Below are 24,842 nucleotides of genomic sequence, written 5' to 3'. Positions count from 1 at the left end.
CTCCTTCCAGGGCTCCTCACCCGGAAGAAGTCCTCTGATGATGAACTTCCCAAGAAGGGCTCTGCTCTGCTGTGTTGGGTCTATGATTCCCAACCCCCCCTGAGAACAAGGAAGAGTGATGACCTGCCATGCCACTTTCGTCCGGGCTATCTGAGTGTCAACGCCCTGATCAAAGGAAGTTCCTGATCAGCCTCTCAACTTGGCTAATACAAGAACTCGAGTAGATCCAATAAGAACTGATGTACCACATAGTAGCCAACAACACCTGGTTGGCCACTACAACTCTGCCTGCCAAAGATAGTCGTGCGGAGCTCCAATGTAACAGCTTCCTCCTGATAGACAAGAGGAGGGGAGCAATCTGCTGCTTGGGAGACAACAACCTGACAGCCCAAGTACCGAACTGCAGTCCCTGGGGGAATCCACCTGAAACCCTTCCCTGGCGTCCAATCTGGTGTAGGAGCACTACCAACCGAGGAAGCCACAGTCTTTCTCCAGTTGATCAGTGCGCCAGATGCACAACAGAAAGTCTCAAGAGCCTGCCCACACTTGTGTAGGTTGGCCTCCTGGCCATCCAAGTACAAGGCTGAGTCGTCTGCAAACTCAGCGTCCAGTAGCTCATCTCTCCGAATAGGGAGCGCTAAGTCACGTAAGCCAACTTGCTGTGAAACCAAAAACCTGCTCATCGCCTTAGCATAGAACAGAAAGAGGAAAGGGGCAAGAGGGCAGCCCTGTCTGACCGATCGTGTGAGCATCAAGCGATCACCTCTACCTCCTGCTAAAAGCACCTGACTGTGTGCCCGTCTGTACAAAGCTGTCACTCCTCGGATCCTAGCATCTGAGAAGCCCATCCTGCGTAGAGTGCCCTCCAAAAAATCCCAGTCAACTCTGTCGTAAGCCTTTTTCAAAATCGAGAAGAAGAATCACCAAATCCTCTCCACGGAGCCACGCGAGGACAGAGCCTCCCAAAAAGTAAAGATGTTGTAAAGGATACTACGCTCCTTGACAAAACCTATCTGAGTCCCATGAATACGGCTCTCTAGCAGTGGCTGAATCCTCAAACTCAGAGCCTTGGCAAGAATTTTGTAGGCTGAGTTGAGGATGGTGCTGGGGTGCCACTGTTGAATCTCATCCAAGGAGCCATCCTCCTTGGGAATGAGGTAAATCATGCCCTCACTCATGCTGTCAAGCATCTCACCTGTGTGCAAAATGTATTGAAAAGCACTACAAAGATCTGAGCCAAGCAAGTCCCAGTACTCCAAGAAGAAGCTCGGGGTCAAGCCATCCTCACCAGGACAGCTACCACGAGGGAGTGCATTAAGAGCCGTGTGCAACTCCTCTATCTGAAGAGGCAGCTCAAGCCTCTGTCGCATCTCCTCACTCACAAGACAAGGCATCTGTGCCCACACCTGATCTCTGCATGCATCCTGACGCTCTAACTGAGGCTCTGCAGACAGTAGATCACGGTAAAAGTCAGTAGCAACTGCACGCATGTCCTCTGGCTCGGAAGCAACTGACCCGTCGGGCCTCCTCAACTGCGTGACCTTGGCATGCGTATGCCGAGGTCCCATTGCCTCAAAGAAAGCACCTGTCACTCTGTCACCCACTTGGGTCCACTGAGATGCCTGACGATTGAAAGCAAACTCATGGCGCCTCTCCTCTGTGTTAACGAGCTCTTGGCGAGCCTGCTATAACTGCTCCTCCAACCAAGGACTGTTTGGATGCTGCTCCTGCATCCTCTGCAAGGAAGCAACGCCCCGTCGGAGGCGCTGCTCCTCTCTTGCGGCAGTCAGGCGAGCCGCAGACTCCTGAAGAAAGAGTCGACTAAGCTGAGCAAGTCCTGAGGCCACTCTGTCAGCAGGAGAGTCCTGTACGTCTAAGCTCTCTGTCCAAAGAGCCTCCACTCGCTCTCCGAGCGCAGAGTCCAGCAAGACCCTCTCTGGGATGTGTAGCATCGTGCTCCCCCTCCTTAGCCTATCAGTCACTGCGAGGATCACTGGTGCATGGTCCGAAAAGGAAGTCCTAGCCAAAATGCCAACAGTCCCTCCCAAGTCACAGAAGTGATCGCTAGTGTAGAAGCGATCTATCCGGGATAGATTCGCTCCTCCCACTCGACGGTCCGAACGAGAGAAGGCCAGGCTGTCAGGTGGCCTCAAAAAGCTAGAATTCTGCCACACATCTGAAACCCGCAAAGTCATACATAACCTCTCCCAAGCCGCCAACTCCTCTTTATGTATAGTAGTGTGGCTACCTCCAACCATGTCAGTTGGGTCCTCCAACATGTTGAAATCTCCCCCAATGCACCAATGCTCTGGCTGCGGCAAAGACTCTGTAATGTGGGCCCAAAACTCTGCACGTGCGCTCACCACATTGGGCGCATAGATGTTTAGGAAGCCGAACAGGCAACCCTAAACCTGCATAGTAATCCACTGAGCCCTGCTTGGCACAATAATCCCTCTGCCCACAATGGCCTGCTGGAAAGAGTCCGCAATGGTCATACATACCCCACCCTAGATGCCTCCAGGTCCAAAAGCAGCTGACCAAAAAGTCTCATAGCGACCACGCAAAATCTGACCACAATGCCGAATGCGGCTCTCACAAAGATGATGCTCCTGCAGCATAAGAATGTCAATCTCACCACCCACAAGGCATCTCTATAGCTCCCGACGCAGCCAACCCCTCTGTCGCTGAAACTGGGACCCTCCTAATCCCTGCACATTCCATGATATGATCCTCATGGAGTCAGTGAGAGAAAACAGATGCTACAACAGCAGCCAACCTCGCTATCTTTGAGGCCGGTTGGGATGGGGAGTAATCCGCATCCGAACGACCTCTAGACAAGCGTGCAAGAAGTGAGTGTCCCGCCCAGGCCCAAGCCGAGCGTGCACCCCGAAGGGCTGCATCCTCTGTCCAAGAATCCTCATGCACAAAAACATAACACGGAGGGCACTGAGTGTCAGCAAACAAGTGCACCACAATGTGCCTGCAACCCGCTGCATCTGGAGGTGTCACGCCTGAACTTGGCAAGAGGCCAAAGTGTCTCCACCAGATCTGTCACTGCTAAGTCCTCTGTGTGATGCGAGAACTCAATAGCCTGGGTCTGGAGCCAGTCCAGGACTGTGTGCTGGGTCCACTCCGTGGTATCCCTACCACACAACAGAAAGGAGAAACTGTGTGCAGGGCCACTGCCTCTAGCTGCAAGAAAGAGGACATGGACTCGAAAGCTGGCCTCCTCCAAGTCGGAAGAGGAATCACCCAGAAACCGAGTGAAGCTATAATTGAAGAAATCCCAACGTTTGCGAATGTCGAAGCTGGTCAGATCTCTGGGGATCGTTGCAAAGAGAGAAGTGAACACCAAAAAAGGCGGCCTGAGGTGGGGCTGTCCCTCACGAGCCACACGGCTCATAGCGAAAGCACTACCAAGAGAACGCCTCGCGGTAGAAGCGTGGCCAGTACCCTGTGTCTGAGAAGGAGTGGCGGAGGGGTCCCGAGACGAGGCTGTGGGCCCCATCGAGGAGAGGGGAGGGGCGGGGGCGAAGGTGGAGGTGGGGGGGGAGAGGAGGCAGGGCGGCAACGGCTGAGGGAGGAGGCGGCGGTGGTGGAGGAACAGAAGTGGACGGGGCCTCCTCAGGCAGGTCTTGCTGAAGGGGGTCGAAACGATTCCCAGTCGGAACCCAGTGCTGCTGAGCTGCAATAGGTCGGCCACCAGGAGGAGTAGTGGGGTGAGCTCTCCCGTCACGACGGCGGCGAGGCACCTGCTGCCAACCATCAGTTGGCTGGTCACTGGTTTCTGTCGAAGTACCAGCCTGTGTATCCTGTGTACCTGGCTGCTTGGCATGCTCAGCCTTGGGCGGCTGCGCATGCGCTGTGGGTCGAGGTCTCCTGCGAGGACAAGCCTTTGCCATATGGCCCATCTGTCTGCAAATGAAACACTGGTTCGGGAGACCTGAATACTCCACACTTTGTCTGATCCATCCCCCACTCACCCTAGGCAGCAGTACCACCTTAGGGAGGGAGTGTCACGAACGAGAACCCGCACAGTAGGTAGACCTGCGGCCTTGGCCACAATTGAAGCTACCGTGCGTGGAGACTCCAAAACTGTCCCGAACATGGAACCAATCCAAGGTAGGAGGGGATGATACTCTCGCCTCAGGCCTGGGAAGAAAATCGAAATCGGCAGGTCTGCCTCCTCCTGGAGCACATTTGTAGTAGGGTCAAAACCGTGATGCCAACGTCGGAAGTAAGCTCGAGCTATTCTGATGCTGAGCGGGCTCATTGAAATCACCTTGGTCGTCATATCTGCAGACTCGAACTCGACCTGGTAGTACCCTCTCCCGAGGAGTTGGACATCTGTGATCTTGCCCACATTGGAGAGACGGGCCTGCAGTAAATCCCGAACTTCGCTCCGTTTGGGCTGAGTGCCAATGATTTTATAGATAACCGAAGTGGCTTGCAAGCGCTTCACTTCGGCCATCATGCTTGCTTGCTCTTCTCGCGAAAGAGCAAGTCGAAGGGTTGGCTCCGCGGTGTCGGACCAGGGGGCTTCTGTGGAGTCCCGCTGAGGTGGAGCAGAGGCCGGCATTCTGTGTCTGCTGTTGGAAGGATAGGGTCGCTGGTGTCGAGGTGTATGCTAGCAAGCTGAAAAAACGGCCTACAGGTAGGTAGAAGGCGAAAAAAGGGGGGGAAACAGGGGGCGGGGAGGGAGAAGGGGGTTGAGGCCAAGGGGCGGGCAGGTGTAGCGACGACAACGAAGGTGCGAGGGTTGGCTATACCAATGCAAGCAACGCGCTGGAGGGTTGGACATCGGCGGGCAGGGAAATGCGCAGCGCGAGGGAGGAGGGGGGAGGCGTGAGCGATGGTGAGGGGGACAGTTTACAGTTGCGCGCGCGGGGGGGGGGGCAACAGCGAGCTCGTTTCTTCTTGAAGGGAGTTGGTTAGGACATATGCAACATCTCGAGTGATGCAAAAAAAAAATTGTTTGGAATTTGTTTGAAATGGATTGTATCTGTTTTGAACCTGTCTTGGTGCCGATTTGAATTGTTTGACTCTGGTTTTAATATTGGTTTCAATGATTGGTGATTTTTACTCCCGGGTGGAGTAGTGAGAAATGATGTTTGAGAATGCTTGTTCATACTCATGGCCCGGATCCTTGTGGTTATTTGCGGGGGGAGTATTGAATGATTGGAAAGTGTAGTTTTTACTCATGGCCCGGACCCTTGTGGTTGTTTACGGGGGGAGTATTGTTGTTGTTTTTACTCACGGCCCGGACCTATATGGTTATTTACGGGGGGAGTATTAAGAAGTCTGAGAAGTGGTTACTCTTAGCACCTCCAAACGACGCAAGCTGCGGTCTGGGGGGCGTTTTTGTTTGTAAAAGGCCTCTATATCTCATGGCCCGGAACTTTTTAGGCTATTTGCGGGAGGAGTGATGAGGGAGTTGTTGAACAGCTCATGGCCTAGACCTGGATGGTTATTTGCGGGGAGTGTTCATTAGCGGTTTTATGTTTCTATGTCGTAACATGCATATGCGAGCATTTGTGTTGCATTGTGATGTGCCAACCACTGAATATTCCTAATTGGATGAGATTGCTTGGGTATGTAATTTTAGTGCATCAAGACACTCGTGGAAGATCAGTATGGTCTGGGTGTGATGGCTAATTTTACTACGCCAGAATATCGAGAGTTCCGATCTGGACGAAAGGAGAAGCTAACTCCTTGATCAAAAGAGCCGAAAGGAGAAGCTAACTCCTTGATCAAAAGAGCAGAAAGGAGAAGCTAACTCCTGAAAAAAAAGAGCAAACTGATTGTCCCTCGAAAATTTTTGAGCTAACTTGAGTTGTTTTGCAGATATGCTGTAATCGCGGACGATTATTCTCTTTCAAGAAGGGGAGATGTAACAAACTACTGACGTGTCAAAGCCTTGAAGAAGGGAGCCAACTTGCAGTTGACGGCCGAAGGGCCTAAACCCTAAGAAGAACAAGTAATAGAAGAAGAAGTTCTACCAACTTATGGGGATCCCGTTTGATGGGGCCCCAAGTGACATAAAGGATTAAAATAAAGCAGGATCCATACACACACACAAACTGATGACGTGGCAGATTTTTGAAAATTGCGCTGACATGATGACGTGGCAGGCTGTATGGATTTCTGCGTTTTGCGCTGGCTGATGACGTGGCAGGCTGTACGGATTTTTGTAAATTGCGATGGCAGCTTTTTGGCTTTGCTTTTGGACCAGATGCTTTTGAGTTTGAAAGCTTTTTACTGTAAACTGCTTTTGGGGCCTAGGGCCTTTAAATATGAGGTTAGGGCTCATTCTCTGGCATGCTTTTTAGCAAAGGTGCAGAGTCTGGAGTACTGGCTTGTACTGTGTTGATGCAATATAAAGAAATACCGAAAGGGGTGCCAAGGTTTGGGGCCAATACTCTCTGGGGTGGAATTTCGCCACTCCGTGTCGCGTGTCGTCTCTTTCCTTCAGTTCAATTGTTATTGAAGTGTTAAAAGTCTGTTCAGTCTGTTCTTTTCTATTGGCACGTGGTGCCCCCCTTTGTGATATTATCCCCAGGCGGTGCCCCCTCCCGTTGCATTCTAAAATGCCCGGCTGGCAGCTCCCTCTCTCTTGGCGAGTGTCGATTGCCTTGTCCCCTGCAAGAGCGTTCCAAAACGTTGTGCCTTTCCCTTGTGACAGCGGCTTGGGCGACAACATCTTTATTTCTAGCGTTTTGAAACACACTGCTTCTTGGTGGCTCTCCCTTGGTGACAACCCTTCGCGCCCTTATGTCCCTGCTTTGACTCAATTACAACGAGGCATACAACATTGCTCAGTAAAGTTAAATAGAGGGCATTGGAGGCGCATTAGTGATCGGTTTTTTGGGAGCAGCCTGGTGCAAAATCATGCGATCCCTTTTTGAAGTACTTTAAGGAGCGAAGCGCATTTCTCTTGGAGACTCTTTTGAAGAAGTTTTGTGAGCTTTTGGAGCAACTAGGGAGAAGTGCCCATTGGAGTGGCTTGCAAAAGGCCTTGAATGTGTTTTGGCATGGCTTAATAGGAGAGCATTTTGAAGTGGTGAAACAGCTTGGGATTAGTGCAAAGGAGTGGAATTGCTTGGGGATTTCGGTGCGGCTTGGAGAAATTGTGCGGCACTTTGAGTGTGAGGAGTACCAGTTTCTGGATCTTGCAACTTCAAAATGGCCTCCCTTTGCTTGAGTACCCACGACGACATCAACCAAGAGAAACAAGTGGCTATGGATAACGTATCATCAACCGTCCATTTAACGGCCTATGCAACGGCACAGTTCTCAAGGAACCCGACAAATTGTTTGGCTGGAGTTTGTGAAGTCAAAAAGCGAATGGAGGAGTTCGCTAGAGGACAACGACAAAGGTCAGTTGGACAAGGATGGCAGTACCAATACTCACTTAGCTACCGTGGTAGCCACGAGGTACGATCACAGTAGTCATGGTTGTGGTTCGACGCTTTGTTTGGCTTTGGAGTTTGAAGCCAAAGGCAAAAGCTGGAACTTACAGGAAGAGAAGGATAAAGGCAAGCTGGATAGAGATTACGGTAATAAAGATTTGACAGAGGAGATCGGCATGGCACTCGTGACGGTGGCCAAAGTGGCCTTGACGTCAGATTGCTAGTCAAATGACACGTGTCACCACTAGCTTCAGCCAGAGAGACTTGTGAGTGGCAGAGAGGGGTAAGCAATGTTCCCTATAATTAATTTGGACCCTTGTGTTGGAGTTCAAGTTCTTGGTGTTTGGACCCGTAGGTTGGAGTTCAATGCACATGCATCTTGTGGCGTCTGTCGACCATAGACCACGCGGGGGAGTGGGTGTGCGAGTGCCAGCGCGAAGGCAAGGAGCGTGGGCGTGAGAAAAAACCTTCAAGGATCCCAATACCGAGAACGAGCTGCCTGATGGCTGAAAACTCTGGCTGGGTGTTATTTGTTTCAATGTAAGGCTCTTTTAACGGTTTCACATGAGGGTTTAATTCTTTTGGGTAATTTTTGGGGTAGGCCAGCCAAGTTTGGCCGGCCACTTTGGGTTTTAATAAATTTGGGGGGTTTGTTTATAATTCTTGCGCTACTGGTTATATACGTAAATTAAAACTCCAGCGATTGATGAAGGGGCAGCCAGCGATGTGAAAAGGCGCACGCAGCCCAGGCAGTCCAAGGAACTGCAACCCAGCAGTGCAACGCTTTGGGAAGAGGGTGCACGAAGGGACTTGCTGCCGGGGATGGGGTACGCACTGTGAAGGGGCAGCAGCCAGTGAAGGGGTGCAAGTGAAAAGGTGTTGGGCCAAACATACACCGATGCCAAGAGGCACGAACCAAGGGTGGTGTCTATTCACATGAAGGGACACGGCCCAGCTGCGAAAGGACACATCCTAATGAAGAGGTTCCCGAATCGGACTCCAACACAAAAACCCAGCACACTCTGTGGGTACGCCGCACACACACATCCATGTTTTGTTTGTTATTTGTATAATTGGAACACAAAAATTCATGTTACCTCATGCTCGTATGCACTTCTGTACCACCTTTCTTTTGCTTCCATGCAACTCCGGGAAGGAGCGGCGGGGGTGAGAGACTCACAACCTTCGGGTCTCGGAAAAAAAATTGCTCTGATACCACTGTGAGGATTAGTGGTGCTAAAATTATAATTAAGACGAAAACTTCATACTTAAGATCAAACTAAGACTCAAGAGATTGAATGTGTGTTCGATTGATTGAATGAATGCTTGAAAACTGAGTACATAGGCTCCTTATATAGGAGACGAAGAGACACAAATGAAAAGACACGTGTCTCATGGTGAAGAGACGCGACCTTAGACGTAAAGACCCATCCTTTCGGCGAAGAGTTGCAACCATTGGACAAAGAGTCGCAATTGTAGTGCGAAGGGGTGTGACCAGTCGTCGAAGGAGTGTGGCTTTTGGCGAAGAGGCATGTCTCTTGAGCGAAAGGTCATGACCATCCAAGCGTAGGGGTTCTCCTTGGCATGGCACTTTGCATATCTGCAACTAGGAGTAGATGTTATACTGCAACATAGTTACAATCGTGACACCATCAATCACTTCCGTTGCACATTATAGGACCAGGAAGGTGGAGTGAGCAATCTGCAAATGTAAAGAGAGGATTTCGTGGACAAGGATATCTTCTACAATACTCCGAGGTCGAATAGTACCTCGCTTGTATACCATCCAACCACTACCCCCGGAAGACGTTCGAGAAGTAACATGTTCTCTGTTGAAAATAAATCCCCTCAACTCAACCAACTCACGAGTCGCACAACCAATATTTGCAGAAGGTACTGTTGGTGACCGCTCCAAGAGAATGCATCAAAACTGAGGGTAAAGGCATAAACTATTGGTGTCCAGATCATTTTCCAACTTAAGTGCTCCAACCTTAAGGAAAGAGTCGGAAACTTGCACCTCCGGTCACATACGACATGCAAGAATCTCCAAGATGCTACCAGAAGTCCAAAGAATAGGACAACCAAGGCTATTGAGAAATCATTTGTCCGATGACGAAGAACCAAAGAACTGCACCAACCAACATATGCAAGATGCGAACGCGACAGGACTGCACTAGACCACCTGTAGGAACTCTGCTTCCTCCCACACACAGAGAGGTGAAAGTGTTAAGTATTGGCTTCAAAATTTTTCCTTTAGCTTGAACATTCACGCCACAGTGACTGATGTGGCAATTTGAAGCCTTTTCATACCTTTTTTGACCCAGTTTTGGCCAATTTTGACCCTCAATGGGCATTTTTCGCGGGAAAAACCCCAAATGGACTCCAAAATTCACCAAAGTTTGTATGCTTGATCCTTGATACCCAAAGCACTTTTCCACGTCCCCACATTCCATTTTTGACCACTTCTAGAGCGGTGCACGCATCACCGCAAATCAAGCACCATAAATAGACAGTTACTGCATGTGTCAAACTTCTTGGGCGGTATGAGAGTGCCCACACTTCCCACTTGCATTATTCACATTCTAAAAAGCTCAAACGCATTCCCTAGAGCCAAAAGAAGCCACCAAGAACCATATCCAAGGCCCTGATACCCTATCTAGGCATGGACGTGTGCCCGCCTTGTCACGTGACACATCCAACCCCAAGTGCCGATACAGACAAGAGATTCTTCTTGATCCCAAGTACATAAAGAGCATCAACAAGTGTGAAAGAACTGCCATTTGCAGCAGTAAGCACAATCTTTCCAACTCCCTGAACCGGATAAGAGGCATTGTTGGCACAAGTGACTGAATTTCCATGAGGGACAGACTCGAGAGAGGTAAACAATTCACGATGTGAGGTAATGTGCTTTGTAGCACCACTGTCGAAATACCACACATGTGAATCTGCAACATCTGATAAGCATGCATCATGGACAGCAGGATTGTAAGTGCACTCTGCGCTAAAAGCCCATTCTACATCAACATCAACAACACAGTCTCCTTTTACAGAAGACGCAACAATGGCTGCATTTGTAGTGGAACCAGCATTTGTAGTGGAACCACGAGCATTTGTAGTGAAACCACGCTCTTTCTTCTTAGCCTCTTTGGCCTTCAACTTAGGACACGACTTGATCAAGTGATCGTTAGCTTTACAATAATGGCAACGCATCTTCTTTTTGCCCTTATCACCAGAATTGCCAAACGAAGTGCTGCCAGCAGAAGCATTAGGAACAGAAGTTTTGCCACTCGTAGCAGAACCATAAGAAGTGGCTGCATTACTAATACCACCCTTTCTTTGAGAAGCAACAAAAGCCTGTTCAACTGCACGCTGCCTAGTTCTGTTTTTGTTGGAAAGTGACTCTTGCAACAGCAATGTGTATAAATGTATCAAACTTGACAACTTCTGGATTTCCTTGGGTCATAAGTCTCCAAGTAATAGCAAAAGTCTGGTAAGAATCTGGTAAGGCATCAAGAACAGTTTGCACAAGGAAACTGTCTGAAATGACTTCACCTGCAGAAATAAGTTGCTCATTAATATCCTTGACACCAACAAGAAAAGTGTCCATATCATCTTCCTCATGCATAATCTTCGACTCCAGCTCTTTACGCAGCAAAGCAATTTTAGCCTCATTGCGGCTTGCATAAAGACCAACCAAAATATTCCAAGCCTGTTTTGCAGATTTTGCTGAACGGATGTGAGGAACAATGGTGCGCTTCACAGACAACGTATCAATGCATGAGCCTGCGCATCCTTTACATCCCAACGAGCTTGTTCTGCCGTAGGCAAAACAACTCTAATAGCAACAATCCTTCCAGCAAGACCTGCAACATCCTCAACATCGCCTACATCCTCAGAACGAGGACGTACATCAATGTTCCAGACGTCCTTTGACACAAGAACATGTTGCATCATATAAGCCCACATAGGGTGGTTGTCCCCATCCAACCTGTCCTCACCAACAAACATCTTGAACACATCTTTGTTGTTGTCAGCCATGGTAAATGCTGCACCTGATGTGAAAACTGTCAGAAAATAGGAGAAACGGAGCGGGAACAACACGTGCTATATAGCACAAACCGTAGAAGACTATGAGACACCTGTTATGCAGAAAACGACACTGACAAAAATTCTGCACAAAATGATGAAATAGCCTGTGCAATATTGCCTGTAGTGGAAACGGAGGCCGAAATGAGCCCGAATAAAAAATGTGAACGCTTGCCAAAGCTCACTGAAATCGGAGAAAGTTAGTAGGCGTGTGCTGGAGCAGCTGGCGACTAAGCCCGGGAGGATGCAACCTGCTTTGATACCAATTGTTGGAATTAGGGTTGCAAAGAAACGCACAGCTTGGAGAGGACGAAGGAAGCTCAAGGCACACAATAGAGAGTGTGTTACTTAGTGTGCAATAGAAAGATAGATAGCCCTAGAGTGATGGGCGTATATACAATGCTCGGGGAAAAAAACCTCCTAAAGAGGGAAAAAATACCCCGGCGGTCGTAGTGTGTTCACACACATCACTACCACATGTATATGGTAACAATGACAAGCATGATGATTTGCATGATCAAGATGTGATTTCTCACAAGCATGATGATTTGCACGAAGATGATGTGATTGTTCACCAGGATGATGGTTTAGTTGATGCTTTTTCTAGCGAAGCTAACCTCGTTACAGATTCGATCAATCACGAAGAACCGATCTTGGCTTTCGAGTCAAGGTCCAAAGAACCCCCACAGAAAGATTCGATAGGTCTCGAAGAACCGATCTTGGCTCTCGAGCCTAGGTCCAAAGAACCCTCACAGGAAGTTTTATGTGTTCGCATGATTAGTTAGCACACATTGTACGAGTGTTTCATTCGTGATCATTTCCTGTATTTTAGTCAGCGCCTTTATGTGATCCCTTTTCCTAGGCATGACATATTGTACGTTGAGCACGTTTCACTCATGAATGAGCACGGATGTATGCGGATGGTTCATGAAAAGTTGAAAAGTATGCATTCAAGGAAGTCGCATTCCATGTCTCTTCCTTGGCACGACACAGTCGTAGAAAGAGCACATGAAAGTATGAGCACCAAGCATGCGCATTTCCGTTGTGAATTGCCAGAGTTGATTGATTTGGATCAGAAAGACAAGATTTGATCTCATTGTTTGCGTGTGTGTGGTGGACGGTTTAGCACTCCGTCTCTTTGTTTATCTACATTGCATGCACAATCTTTGAGAAAGACAAGATTTTTTTCACTCACTTTACATGGAATGGGTGTATTCATGTTTTTGTGTTGGAAATGGTTTTAGGAATTTTCAGCCATGGAGATGCTTGACGAAGAAAGAAGCATGACTCTAGACGAAGTTGAAGCATTGAAGGAGCCACAGAAGACTTTGTGTCGCTTTCGGTGCCGCCCAAAGAAGCAAGCGTTGCAGACCTTTATGAAGTTCAAGTACCGCACGACCCACACATCAGAGTGGGCCGGCGAAGAGTCCCTTTCAGGGTTCCGGATGCTATTGGTGATCTCCCTCGACGCCATACAGTTCGGTACTAGTACCTCACTTTGAAAAGGAGGGGATGTCACGTGTCATATCGAACCCTATGTGTCCGTGGACAAGCTATAGCATGACAAGGGTTCAGTCAGTCCAGTCAATCTAGCTTAAGTAGTGTTCTGGCACTTTTGTGAGTGTTCGCAGACCGTGCATGCCCAGGCACTTAGAGTGGATGCATATCCTCCGGTTGCACACAACATGATCATCAGCATTACCATCAGAATCCAACAGAATCCATCAGGAGCATTTTCCAGTGCATTTAACCTATTTTCCGTATTTTTGACTTTTTCACTTATTATGTGACTTTTGTTGGGAACTGAGTAGGGCAATTTGGGTAAAGATAATATATAAACAAACCTAAGCTAGCAGTATTTGGCAGAAGAGCAAGGAGAACACAGGCCACAGGCAGCATGTTCCCCCTCTTTCTCTCAAGCAAGACCCTTTCCCTCTTGGTGGCGTTTTTCCTCCAAGCAAGACTCCCATCTCCCTGGCGTTTTTCATCAAAGCTTCATCGCCATAGACTCTAGCGTTTTCAGCATCAGAAAACCAGCATCAGAAAACCAGCGTTTTTAGCCTAAAAAAACCAGCGTTTTCAGCCATCGTCGTCAAGTCCAAGCATTGTAGAGATTTATGCAATCATAAGTAGACCGCTCTCGCCATAGAGAGTGGGGCCCTTGGAGGAGGGTTTGACAGCATCTTTGGTATCGTATTCTCTTCTCTCTCTATCTCTCAGTCTCAGCACCCTCATGCACAGTGTCCATTCACTTTGTTTGTGTCCATTGCACTCTCTCATTGTGTCCATTGCACTCTCTCACTAAAGGAACAGAAGGCTCCCCCTTCCGTAAGTAAAAGGAACCTTGAGCACAATTCAGAGCACTCATCTTGAGCAAAGTTCAACATTCACTTCCGCTGCACCTTACACAACTGCTTGCACACGAACTTGACTATTCACAATGTGTACACGTTGCATCTTTTTTAAAACTTGAAACCACTTTGCAAAGCTCCCAAATGCATGTATTTACATCCTTTTATACATATGCCCATGCATATACATGCTACTTTGTACACGCCAAAAGCGGTCTATCAATGAGTCCTGTGTAGAACTGTCAGAATCTGGGCGAAACTTAAGTTTCTTTGCCTTTTTCTTGCCCTTTCCGTAGCTTAACTTTTTGCTTCGCTTTTTCCCTTTCCCGTCTTCTTTGCTCGAGTCAGAAGAGCTAGAAGAACTGTAAGAAGGAGAAGAAGAAGAAGAAGAAGAAGAAGAAGAAGAAGAAACTGGATACTCCTTTAAATCTGACACGCTTCTTCTGCTTTCTTGCCGAGGCAAAAGTAGATTGATGACCCAAATAACCCGGGAAGTCAGTTCTTTTCTTCTGCCTTTTGTCGTGCTTTTTGGCTTTGTTGTTCGCATAAAAAAGCTGAGTAATCCGTGTATCAATCACCTCTTTCAATTCTTGCTCTGTAAACATCCTTGGAGTAGGAGGTTTCTTGAGTTCCGGTTTGAGGGGTGGCTCTGTGGCTTTCTGCCACTGGGTGTGTAGTTCGTCGAAGGATGTCTAAGTCAAAATTTAGCAAATTTCGGATCCTTCGCAAGGTTGATCATCATCTTTGTCGCGTTTTCAACCAATTGTCGATGTTCCATCTCTTCAATCTCCTCCTGAGTAGGCCGAGGCGGGCCGTACTCTTCGTGAGAATCTTCTTCGTGATCTCTTCCCACATCCCTAGATGCAGAAGAAGTTGACTGTTCATTGTTGGAATCCATTAGTGCCGTGAGAAAAGGATCGGATTTCCCGGTAGAAGAGAAATCGGCCGCGCTCTGATACCATTGTAACAAATTTAGACACTCCAAGTCAAGATTCTACTGCGCCACAACAAAGATTCACTTCAAAACAGTTCACAGTTTACAATTGTTTCGAACGGCCCGACGGAGTTCCGTGCGTAGAGATGTTGGCCCCAAAGACTGGTGCCCCTTTCGGTATTTCTTTTTGTATTAATCTATGTTCAAAGTACAAGAGAGTGGGAGGATTCTCACTCTCAGACTCTGCATCCAGATGCTCTGAGTTGTGAGGGCCCTGCCCACTAATTTATAGATTACAAGGGATGCCCAAAAGCAGAGCCCCAAAAGCAGTCTCTTTTAAAAGCTCCTTAAAATAAAGCAACTGGGCCAAAAGCTGCCAATTGCAGCCCCCCGCGCTAAAGAAAAATTCCGTACAGCCTGCGTAAAATGCGGAAATCCGTACGCTTTTTCCATGTCAGTAGGTCAGTGGAATTTGTGTCGCAAATCACGTAACTGCCACTTCAGCAGTGCAACGGGTTTTCCGGAAATCTGCCACGTGTTAGTGCCGCCAGATCTGCTGTCCGCTAAGTGAGTGTATCCGGGCTGCCACGTCACTGGTTTGTGATGACAGGTGGAGGTGTGGGAGGGGGAGGAGGCCGGGGAGGCGGAGCAGTAGCGTCTGAGGGAGGAGGAGGTGGAGGCGGAGGAACTGAAGTGGACAGAGCCTCCTTAGGCGGGTCGTGCTGAAGGGGGTCAAAACGGTTCCCAGTCGGAACCCAGTGTTGCTGAGCTGTTCAAGGTCAGCCACCAGCGGGAGCAGTGGGGCGAGCCCGTCCCTGTCGCGGCGGCGGCCAGACACTTGCTGCCAACCGTCAGCTGTCTGATCCCTGGTCTTAGTCAAGGTACCAGCTTGTGCGTCCTCTGTATCTGGCTGCTGGGCATGCTCAGCCTTGGGAGGCTACTAATGCGCTGTGGGGTCGAGGTCTCCTGCAACGATAGGCCTTTGCCAAATGGCCCATCTGTCTGCAAATAAAACATTGATTCAGGAGACCCAAATACTCCATTCTCTGTCTGATCCATCCTCCACTCACCCGAGGCAGCAGTACCACCCCGGGGAGGGAGTGTGTCTCGAACAAGAACCCGCACAGTAGCTAAACCTGTGGGCTTGGCCACAACTGAAGCTGCAGTGCGCGGAGACTCCAGATTGTCCTGAACATGGAACCAATCCTGGGGATATGAGAGAGGTACTCTTGCCTCAGGCCTCGGAAACAGACCGAGATCGGCAAGTCAGCCTCCTCCTCAAGCACATCTGTAGTAGGGTCAAAACCATGATGCCATCGTCTGAAGTAAGCTCGAGCTGCCCGGATGCCGAGTGGGCTCATCGAAATCACCTTGTCCGTCATCTCTGGAGACTCGAACTCTATCTGGTAGTACCCTCTCGCGAGGATCTGGACATCGGTGATCTTGTCCACATCGGAGAGAAGGCGGGCCTGAAGTAGATCCCGAACCTCGCTCTGACTGGGCCGAGTGCCTATGATCATGTGTCTGCTGCTGAATCGAGAAGGGCAATGGTGACACGAAACTCCGAGTAGGCTGAAAAAACAACTTCCTGCGAGCTGAGAAGTGGGTTTGGGCGGGGGGGGGGGGGGGGGGGGGGGGGGGGGGATGTAAGCGGGTGGGCTGCGCATTGGGGGCACTGCACGCAGAGCAGGCAGCGGGCTGGGCAGGGCAGCGCGAGGGAGGATGGGCGGGAGAGAGCGATGGCGAGAGGGGGGATGTAGGTGCGTGGGAGGGGAGGAGAGCGAGGGTAGTAGCGAGCTCTTCTGGTGGTTTACTAGTTTGTTTTGGAGTATACAATGATGAATTGCAAATTGTATGTGAAGGAACTTCATCCGAACTCAGAGTGAAACTGCTGTTGATCTTCGTTTGTCTAAACACATCTCGAGAGAATATCACCCCACTCTCAAAGTGAATCGGGAACAATCACCAAGAGAAAGGAACACACATCAATACTGAGACTGCAGCTAACACGGCAAGATCAAGAGGCCCTGCACCCCGCACCCAAGCTCTACAAGAGAAGAACAAGGTGCTATAGAAAGCTACCAAATAGGTTGTCAATCTTGTCCGCTACACATGGACTGCTCGAACTGTATGAAGTAATCCACGGAAACTGACTCTTGCTCCACGTCCCCCTGTGAAGGGATCGCACTTGGACCATGGATAATTGTCATAACTCTCCAATAGCCTCTACCTGTGTACCTAGATTTCCCAAGGTAGGTAAATCCGAAAGGAAATATACTTGTGGAACCTGGAACCAAAACTGGGAGAACCAAGAATACCGTCTCCCCATTGAAAACAATGCCGACTAACTGTAAATGGTTCCTAGCCAAGAAGGATCATTATCCACCTATACGAAACAACATGCCAGTCTAAGGATAAGGAAAGTTGGTGTGTCTTGAGTGGTACAGTCTCCAGGGATCAATCTGGTAGACAAGGTATAGGAAATATTGCTCGGATGCACTGGGAAGAGCAACCGTCACACCACAAATGCGAAAGACGAAGTCTGTAATAGACTTGGACACTCCAAGCCGAGTATCTACTTTAACACACGTGAGAAAAATGAAAGAACTAAACAAAACTGAGAGCTAGACGACACGGCACGGCAGAGTTCCGCACCCAGAGAGACTGGCCCCAAACACTGGCGCTCCTCCTTGGTATTTCTTTACTATTATGGTTCAAAGTACAATGTCCAAGGGTCCTCTTCTCCGAGCAGTGCTCCCAAGCTAATGTGCGGGAGAGAGACCCTCGGAACTTATTTATAGGCCTTGGGCCTTCCAAAAGCAGTTTACTTGTTGCGGCTGTTTGTAGCCATACCCATCCATCTTCAATTGCCACTTTTGCCAGATAACCCTCTGAGATGCCGCAGTGGTAGTTGAAGTAGAGTCCTTTATGTCTTCCTTAAAAGAGCACTGCTGGTCTTTGAACTGTCTCGCTGCAGCTCAGAATTGATCTTTCGTTGATGGACTTTGAGCTGTAATGGGGAACTCTTGTGGCTCAAGCTATAAGGGTTCCAGAACGAGAGGATCCTCTCACTCTTGGCTGTGTCTAGTTGTAGCCGAATTTTTGCTGTTGTTCTTGGTGAACTTGTAGAGTTTCTGGGATCCTTGTGGGAGTTAATAGGATGTTCCCTTTCAGCTAGGGCAATCATTCCTCTATCAGATTTTTGTAACATCTGGACTATCCAACCAACCATCACATGGATGGTAAATTTACAACCATCAAGTCAATAATAACTTCTGAAAACAAGTTTAAACTAAGAAAAGGTGTTAAACAATCTGAGAGTAAGGGGCTGGATGGGAATACATTGTAATTGTGGGGCAGAACAAATATAATAATAACTGAGAAAAACAGGTAGAGATTTTGGCCTTTTTCGGATGTTAACATTAGTTCTGTTTTATTATCAATCCTCACCTTGATTTATACTTCAGGACTGACCTAATTTGGATTATCTTTTCAGGAATTCGATTTGTAAGGCCTTATTTTTTTGAGTTTATTGCTCATGTGAGTAAATTTGTCAGGTGTTTGAAGGTCTATCTGATTCCTCAATGGTGATAACTCAAGGCACATTATCTGTTGAGTGTAGGTGAAGGAAAGATGGGACATGAAAACTGTTACCAATTTGTTTGCTGAAGAGTTCAGGCAGCGTCCATTAGAGTACTATGTATGTTCCATTCTCCCATTGGTCCCTTGCTTCAATTCACTCTTGGACACTATAAGCGTTTCCTTTTCACTAGATATACACCTGAATTTTTGGAAATCACCTGAAGCTTGCAATAGCACCAACAAGAATCCGAGTATTGGATGTGCTCCTTTTCCAAACCATCCTCCACAGTAAAATCAATGTAAATTACGGAAGGTGCTCTTTACTAGTAGCCAAGCACACTCTCGTTCTTGACGTGTCATACCAAAGAGATTCTGCCCACACTCTTAACAAATTGAAGAGTCTTCTTTTTTCTTTGCTCAATAGCAACAAACTGGAACAGCTTTACTTCCAACAAGCCTTGGAGAGTTTACTTCTGGATGTTACTTTAACATAGATTTTCTCTCAAATCTCTATGTTAACGAACATTTTCGGTTCTCATTAACAGATTGAAGCAGTGGATGTGGGCCGCATACTTGTGAACGGGAAGAAGGTGACGAGGGATCATGTTGTGCGGGCCTCACAAACATTAAGTCATTTTGTTCATAGGTAAGTTGAGTTTGCGTTTGTAATTGGTGAAGGTTTAACAAGACGCACTTAAACAATGTAGTCTACGGGTATGCACAATTATTACACGGGTGGGATGAGCATCAAAAAGCCATAGTTTATGTGTTTGTGCATGAGGATCAAAGCAAAGTAGCTCACTTGCAGAGCTTTAAATTACCAACAACCATTCCAGCTTTCTAAAAGCTGAATCGCTTCTCTTGACAATGTAAATTAAGTTTTTTCCCCAGCTGGATCTGTGTCAACAAGGGTTTTTACCAAGTGTAGGCATGAGCCACCTGTGATGGGGGAGACGGTGGAGATTCTTGAACTAACTACTGACGTAGTTACTGTATGGAAACCTTCTTCTGTTCCTGTAAGTTCTTGATACTCAAACAGGTTTTCGGAAAAGAGTCAACGATAAGCTGATTCTCCTTTCATCTCTGTTGCGTGTGTCTGTTTAGGTTCATGCGTGCGGACAATATCGAAAGAATACAGTACTGGGGATACTGGAAGCAGAATATAACCTAAGACCTCTTTACCGTATCCTTCTTTCATCTCTCGAATGGTTGCCTCCTCTTGTGAGTGCTCCCATGTTCAGTGTTTCTAGTGGTGTTTAGGTACAGTTATCCTAACTTTGTCATCAGCAATTCATCGACTTGATCGTCTGGTGTCTGGGCTTCTAATATTGGCCAGAAATGCTCACACTGCTGATCAGTTCCGCCAAGAGGTCAGTACCTAATGTAGATGACTGCCTGGAGTTTATCTCTGTTTAGTAGTTTGCCTGCCCTTTTGGCCTACTGAAGGTGTTGGAAATTGTGTTCCAAAGGCAGTTTGGAGGAGTAATGGAGAACTATCTCAATGTAACAAGGGTTTAACTTTTATGAAGTTGATGAACCCTTAACATCAGGATTTGCAAATTATAACTCTTACTCTTAGAGTTTGCCAGAATTATTACATGCTTCAACCGCTCATGCTTTTCCATATTGTATATCATCTACTGAACCTCAGAGATTTACTGGATAGTCACAGGGAATGTCCAGTTTTGTGGTCCCCGTTGTCTGTTCTGAGTTCTCTTTGCACGTTCCGCTCGCCATTTCATGAGACAATTGTGAGTATGCCATCACAAGGAATGGCTATTCGTTCCCATTCCAGTCCACGTTTCTTGTTTCCACTATTCTATTCACAAGGAATGGCTATTCTTTCCTGTTCCAGTTCTAGGTTTCCTGTTCCCATTTTGCATTTATGTCACTATGATTTACTGGCCTTTCAAATATTGATACACAATTGGTTCAATTACTGCTACAATATTGGGTACAATTGAATAGTCTGACAAGCTAGCTGAAACCGGGCTGTGGGGCGGTAGGCATCGGCTTTCACCCGAAATTCCTTACTTTAGACACACACACAGAGCACTTTGCAAAGAGAACCTGCGACAGGAATTAACACTTCAGCACACACATGGCTCGAAAGCTAGAATGCTTTGAGCAGACGCCGGCAACCTGTAGGCCCCAAAATTGGCGCCCCTTTCGGTATTTCTTTATTCTTTAGGAGGGTAAATTACAAAGAAGAGTCCTGGGAATCATTTATCTGTATCAAGCTAGATACCACTTGTTTTGGCCAAATTTCGATAGCATAACAGTCTCAAAACTTGCGCGAAACCAATTCCCCTGCTGGAACTCTCTTCCACTGGCATAAACCCTCTGATTCCTGCCCAAAAACAGTAAATTCAGCATGTTGTATTTACTGTTTTTTGCCCTGTTTTCAGCCCCAAACAGTCCCCTAACTATCCTCTGCCACTGGGGCACTATTCCCAATAGTTCTGGTGTACGTATGGCTGAAAAACAGTCAATTTTCTGCGCATACTCAGTGCTGAATTTTCACCTGTATGGAGAGGTTATGACCCTCACCGGTGCCTGCTAGCTACCCTTGTTCCTGCTCAAGGAGGCTCTTGCCTCAACACAAAAGCATGAACCCACACAGATGTATATCAGTCAAATGTAGAGCCCTCTTGTGGGGCATCACATAACTGCACGTAGGGGAGAGAGAGAGCAGTGTGTAGTGTGCAGCGCATCACTCCTAGCACCACACTGTACATGGGAGGGAAAGAAAGCACTCCATAGCTCTTAACCTGTGTGACAGGCTCTCAATGAAGCAGCCTCCTAGCATAAATCGAGCGCCCTCTCTTCTGCCCTTGACTTGTAATGCATCTGTGAACAAATAGATGCTAAAGAGGAAAGATTTCCATGGCTGCCAAAACCTGCGTATCGCTGAAAACGCAGCAAACAGCCTTGTAAACACGCATCTGATGCCTTCCAATGTTGAAAATGAGCTCCTTGGTCCTAGATAAAGTCATGGGAAGCTCAAAAATGGAGAGAAATGGCTGAAAATCATAGTTATCAACCTCCAAAACTGCTCCAAAAAGTCAGTCACGAGTTCTGTTCTCCCAGACTTGGTAAATTGACCAAAAAGTGCCTTTTGTCACTCATACATTCAATTTTCCCGCATTGGACTTCCTGCGTAAAAATCTCTCAACTGGTGCATCAGTTGACTTTGCAGCAGGGTAATAAAATGTTCCCCCGGTCATACCAAAGGTAATGACGCGAACACATTTCACGGCCCAAAATAGCAGTTCCCTAATTTTTAGGAGACGCTTCCGTTGGGCTCCCACTGGTCATTTGACCATCTATCCTCATTGGGACCATATCCAAAAGTGCAATGTGGCCCAACTGTCGGATACTTTCTGTTGGTGATCCCACCTTGACTTTATGCCTTTATTGAGTTCACTTCCTCGTATCCACCAACTTGCTAAGTGCGACGGGGGGACCTATATGATCTTGATCTGAGCCTAGACATCCTTTTACTTTACGAATTCTAGTGCCGAACAACTTCCCATCTGCGGGTGAAACCACCGTTCACAGTGGCCATACAATGTCCGACCATTTGCAACTTCAAAAAGAGGGTCTCAAAAATTAAACAAAAATCATTGGAAAGAAACCAACAACTAAGGTTAGCAGTTGCCACGTCCTCGTGACATACCCCCCTCTTGAAATCGCAAACGTCCTCGATTGCATACCATAAATACATGCCATAGATGATCTTGTGTGGTAAACACCCTTTTATCATCTCATGTATCCGCAAGAAAGACTGTCAAAACATATGTACAAATGACTTAATGAGACCTTCATACTTTTGTCAAACTGTACACTGCTGTTGCACTTAATCCATGAGTATATTTGATGTGCTAGCTCTATCATTACCCCTCCTTTGCAGACATTGGATTGGGGCATACGTAGGCTGTAACCCAAAGGCCTCAAGGTAAAGCTACAATATATTTGGTGACTCTGACAGTTCATGCTCTTCCATCCACTTTGCATCCATAGGTGGATAGTTCTTAAACTTCACCACATAGCATCTTGCAACCTGTCCCTTAACTTTTACGTGTGCAAAAGGCTCTTGCCTCTGCAAACGAACATAATTCCACAACCTGATGTACCAGCAAGCTCAAATTTCAAGATGATTTACCTGCGTCATAGAATCCAAGCAATTGCCTCAGAGAATAGGCGAGCAACGTGTCACCTGACAGACCCACATCACTCCCGCAACAAATCCAGTGGCCAATCTACCACCGTGAGACCTCTCCCTAGCTCATCTTGGTTCATAGTTGCAAACCCTAGAAACGCATCAGAAAATCAGCCCTAATTTGACTACTTTTATGGCAAGGCGAATATGCGGAATTTCCTGTCTGTCCTGTGAAGAGGAACCCTCTTCCATAATGCCCTTCCCTTTGTCGGCCATAGTGTAATCCCGCGTTCCTGTACTCCGTGTCTTTACCCAAAACAACCGAGGCTCACTCTTTGAGGAAAAAGTGATTGATATCCCGGCGATGAAACCATGAAACCGGCCCGTGGGGCGGTAAGCGTTCGCTTTCACCCGAAACTCCTTACTTTAGACACACACACAGAGCACTTTGCAAAGAGAACCTGCGACGAGAATTAACACTTCAGCACACACATGGCTCGAAAGCTAGAATTCTTCGAACTGACGCCGACAACCTGTAGGCCCCAAAATTGGCGCCTCTTTCGGTATTTCTTTATTCTTTAGGAGGGTAAATTACAAAGAAGAGTCCTGGGAATCCTTTATCTGTATCAAGCTAGATACCACTTGTTTTGGCCAAATTTCGACAGCATAACAGTCCCAAAACTTGCGTGAAACCAATTCTCCTGCTGGAACTCTCTTCCATTGGCATAAACCCTCTGATTCCTGCCCAAAAACAGTAAATTCAGCATGCTGTATTTACTGGTTTTTGCCCTGTTTTCAGCCCCAAACAGTCCCCTAACTGTCCTCTGCCAGTGGGACACTATTCCCAATAGTTCTGGTGTCCGTATGGTTGAAAAACAAACAATTTTCTGCGCATACACAGCGCTGAATTTGCACCTGTACGGAGAGGTTATGACCCTCACCGGTGCCTGCTTTGGAGTAACAGCTAGCTACCCCTGTTCTTGCTCAAGGAGGCTCTTTCCTCAGCACAAAAGCATGAACCCACACTGCTGTACATCAATCAAATGAAGAGCCCTCTTGTGAGGCATCACATAACTGCACGTAGAGGAGAGAGAGAGCAGTGTGTAGTGTGTAGGGCATCACTCCTAGCACCACACTGTACATGGGAGGAAAAGAAAGCACTCCATAGCTCTTAACCTATGTGAACACAGGCTCTCAATGAAGCAGCCTCCCAGCATAAATCGAGTGCCCTCTCTTGTGCCCTTGACCTGTAATGCATCTGTGAACAAATAGATGCTAAAGAGGAAAGATTTCCATGGCTGCCAAAACCTGCGTATCGCTGAAAACGCAGCAAACAGCCTTGTAAACACGCATCTGATGCCTTCCAATGCTGAAAATGAGCTCCTTGGTCCTAGATAAAGTCACGGGAAGCTCAAAAATGGAGAGAAATGGCTGAAAATCACAGTTATCAACCTCCAAAACTGCTCCAAAAAGTCAGTTACGAGTTTTGTTCTCGCAGACTTGGTAAATTGACCAAAAAGTGCCACTTGGCACTCATACATGCAATTTCTCCGCATTGGACTTCCTGCTTAAAAATCTCTCAACTGGTGCATCAGTTGACTTTGCAGCAGAGTAATAAAATGTTCCCCTGGTCATACTGAAGGTAATGACGCGAACATATTTCACGGCCCAAAATAGCAGTTTCCTAATTTTTAGGAGATGCTTCCGTTGGGCTCCCACTGGTCATTTGACCATCTATCCTCATTGGGACCGCATCCAAAAGTACAATGTGGCCCAACTGTCGGATAGTTTCTGTTTGTGATCCCACCTTGACTTTATGCCTTTATTGAGTTCACTTCCTAGTATCCACCAACTTGCTAAGTGCGACGGGGGGACCTACATGATCTTGAACTGAGCCTAGACATCCTTTTACTTTACGAATTCCAGTGCCGACCAACTTCCCGTCTGTGGGTGAAACCACCGTTCACATTGGCCATACAATGTCCAACCATTTGCAACTTAAAAAAGAGGGTCTCAAAAATTAAACAAAAATCATTGGAAAGAAACCAACAACTAAGGTTAGCAGTTGCCATGTCCTCGTGACACTAGCTGTTGGAAATTCGTGACTGACCACCCTACTGAATACATGAGGTAATGTCGTTGCTAGTATCTCACAAGGACGCGCAAAATGATCTGCTACTAAGCAGCTATGGTTCTGGGATCTCCCATTCTTCAATCTCCATTGGTCTTTTTCGCCTTTTTCTCTGTGAAGGAACTGCGATGTGTTGACTAGAGGACATAAGCTCCTGATCTAGAAGCATGGCAGCTTATTCGTGCTG

At 47.4% G+C, this 24,842-nt stretch overlaps 1 protein-coding gene across 6 annotated transcripts in view; it reads left to right on the top strand.

Moving 5' to 3' along the window:
* The window catches only part of LOC147453154 (Pseudouridine synthase family protein), a 185,314-nt gene that overhangs the window by 49,223 nt on the left and 111,249 nt on the right, over nucleotides 1-24,842 (top strand). For 4 of the 6 annotated variants that reach the window (XM_086518629.1, XM_086518626.1, XM_086518627.1 and 1 more), the window contains exons 2-7: nucleotides 18,277-18,320; nucleotides 18,403-18,480; nucleotides 18,908-19,008; nucleotides 19,291-19,378; nucleotides 19,467-19,545; nucleotides 19,650-19,732. In XM_086518629.1, coding sequence (XP_086374755.1) covers nucleotides 18,277-18,320; nucleotides 18,403-18,480; nucleotides 18,908-19,008; nucleotides 19,291-19,378; nucleotides 19,467-19,545; nucleotides 19,650-19,732 — 473 coding nt within the window. The remainder of the gene's footprint in view (nucleotides 1-18,276; nucleotides 18,321-18,402; nucleotides 18,481-18,907; nucleotides 19,009-19,290; nucleotides 19,379-19,466; nucleotides 19,546-19,649; nucleotides 19,733-24,842) is intronic. The other 2 variants (XM_086518628.1, XM_086518630.1) reach the window with 2 other exon arrangements.

Source organism: Adiantum capillus-veneris, chromosome 8 (assembly GCF_014529385.1).
Source record: "Adiantum capillus-veneris isolate H3 chromosome 8, ASM1452938v2, whole genome shotgun sequence".
Lineage (NCBI taxonomy): Eukaryota > Viridiplantae > Streptophyta > Polypodiopsida > Polypodiales > Pteridaceae > Adiantum > Adiantum capillus-veneris.
Note: the sequence above shows the minus strand (reverse complement) of the source record. Positions and strands in the feature narration are given on the sequence as shown.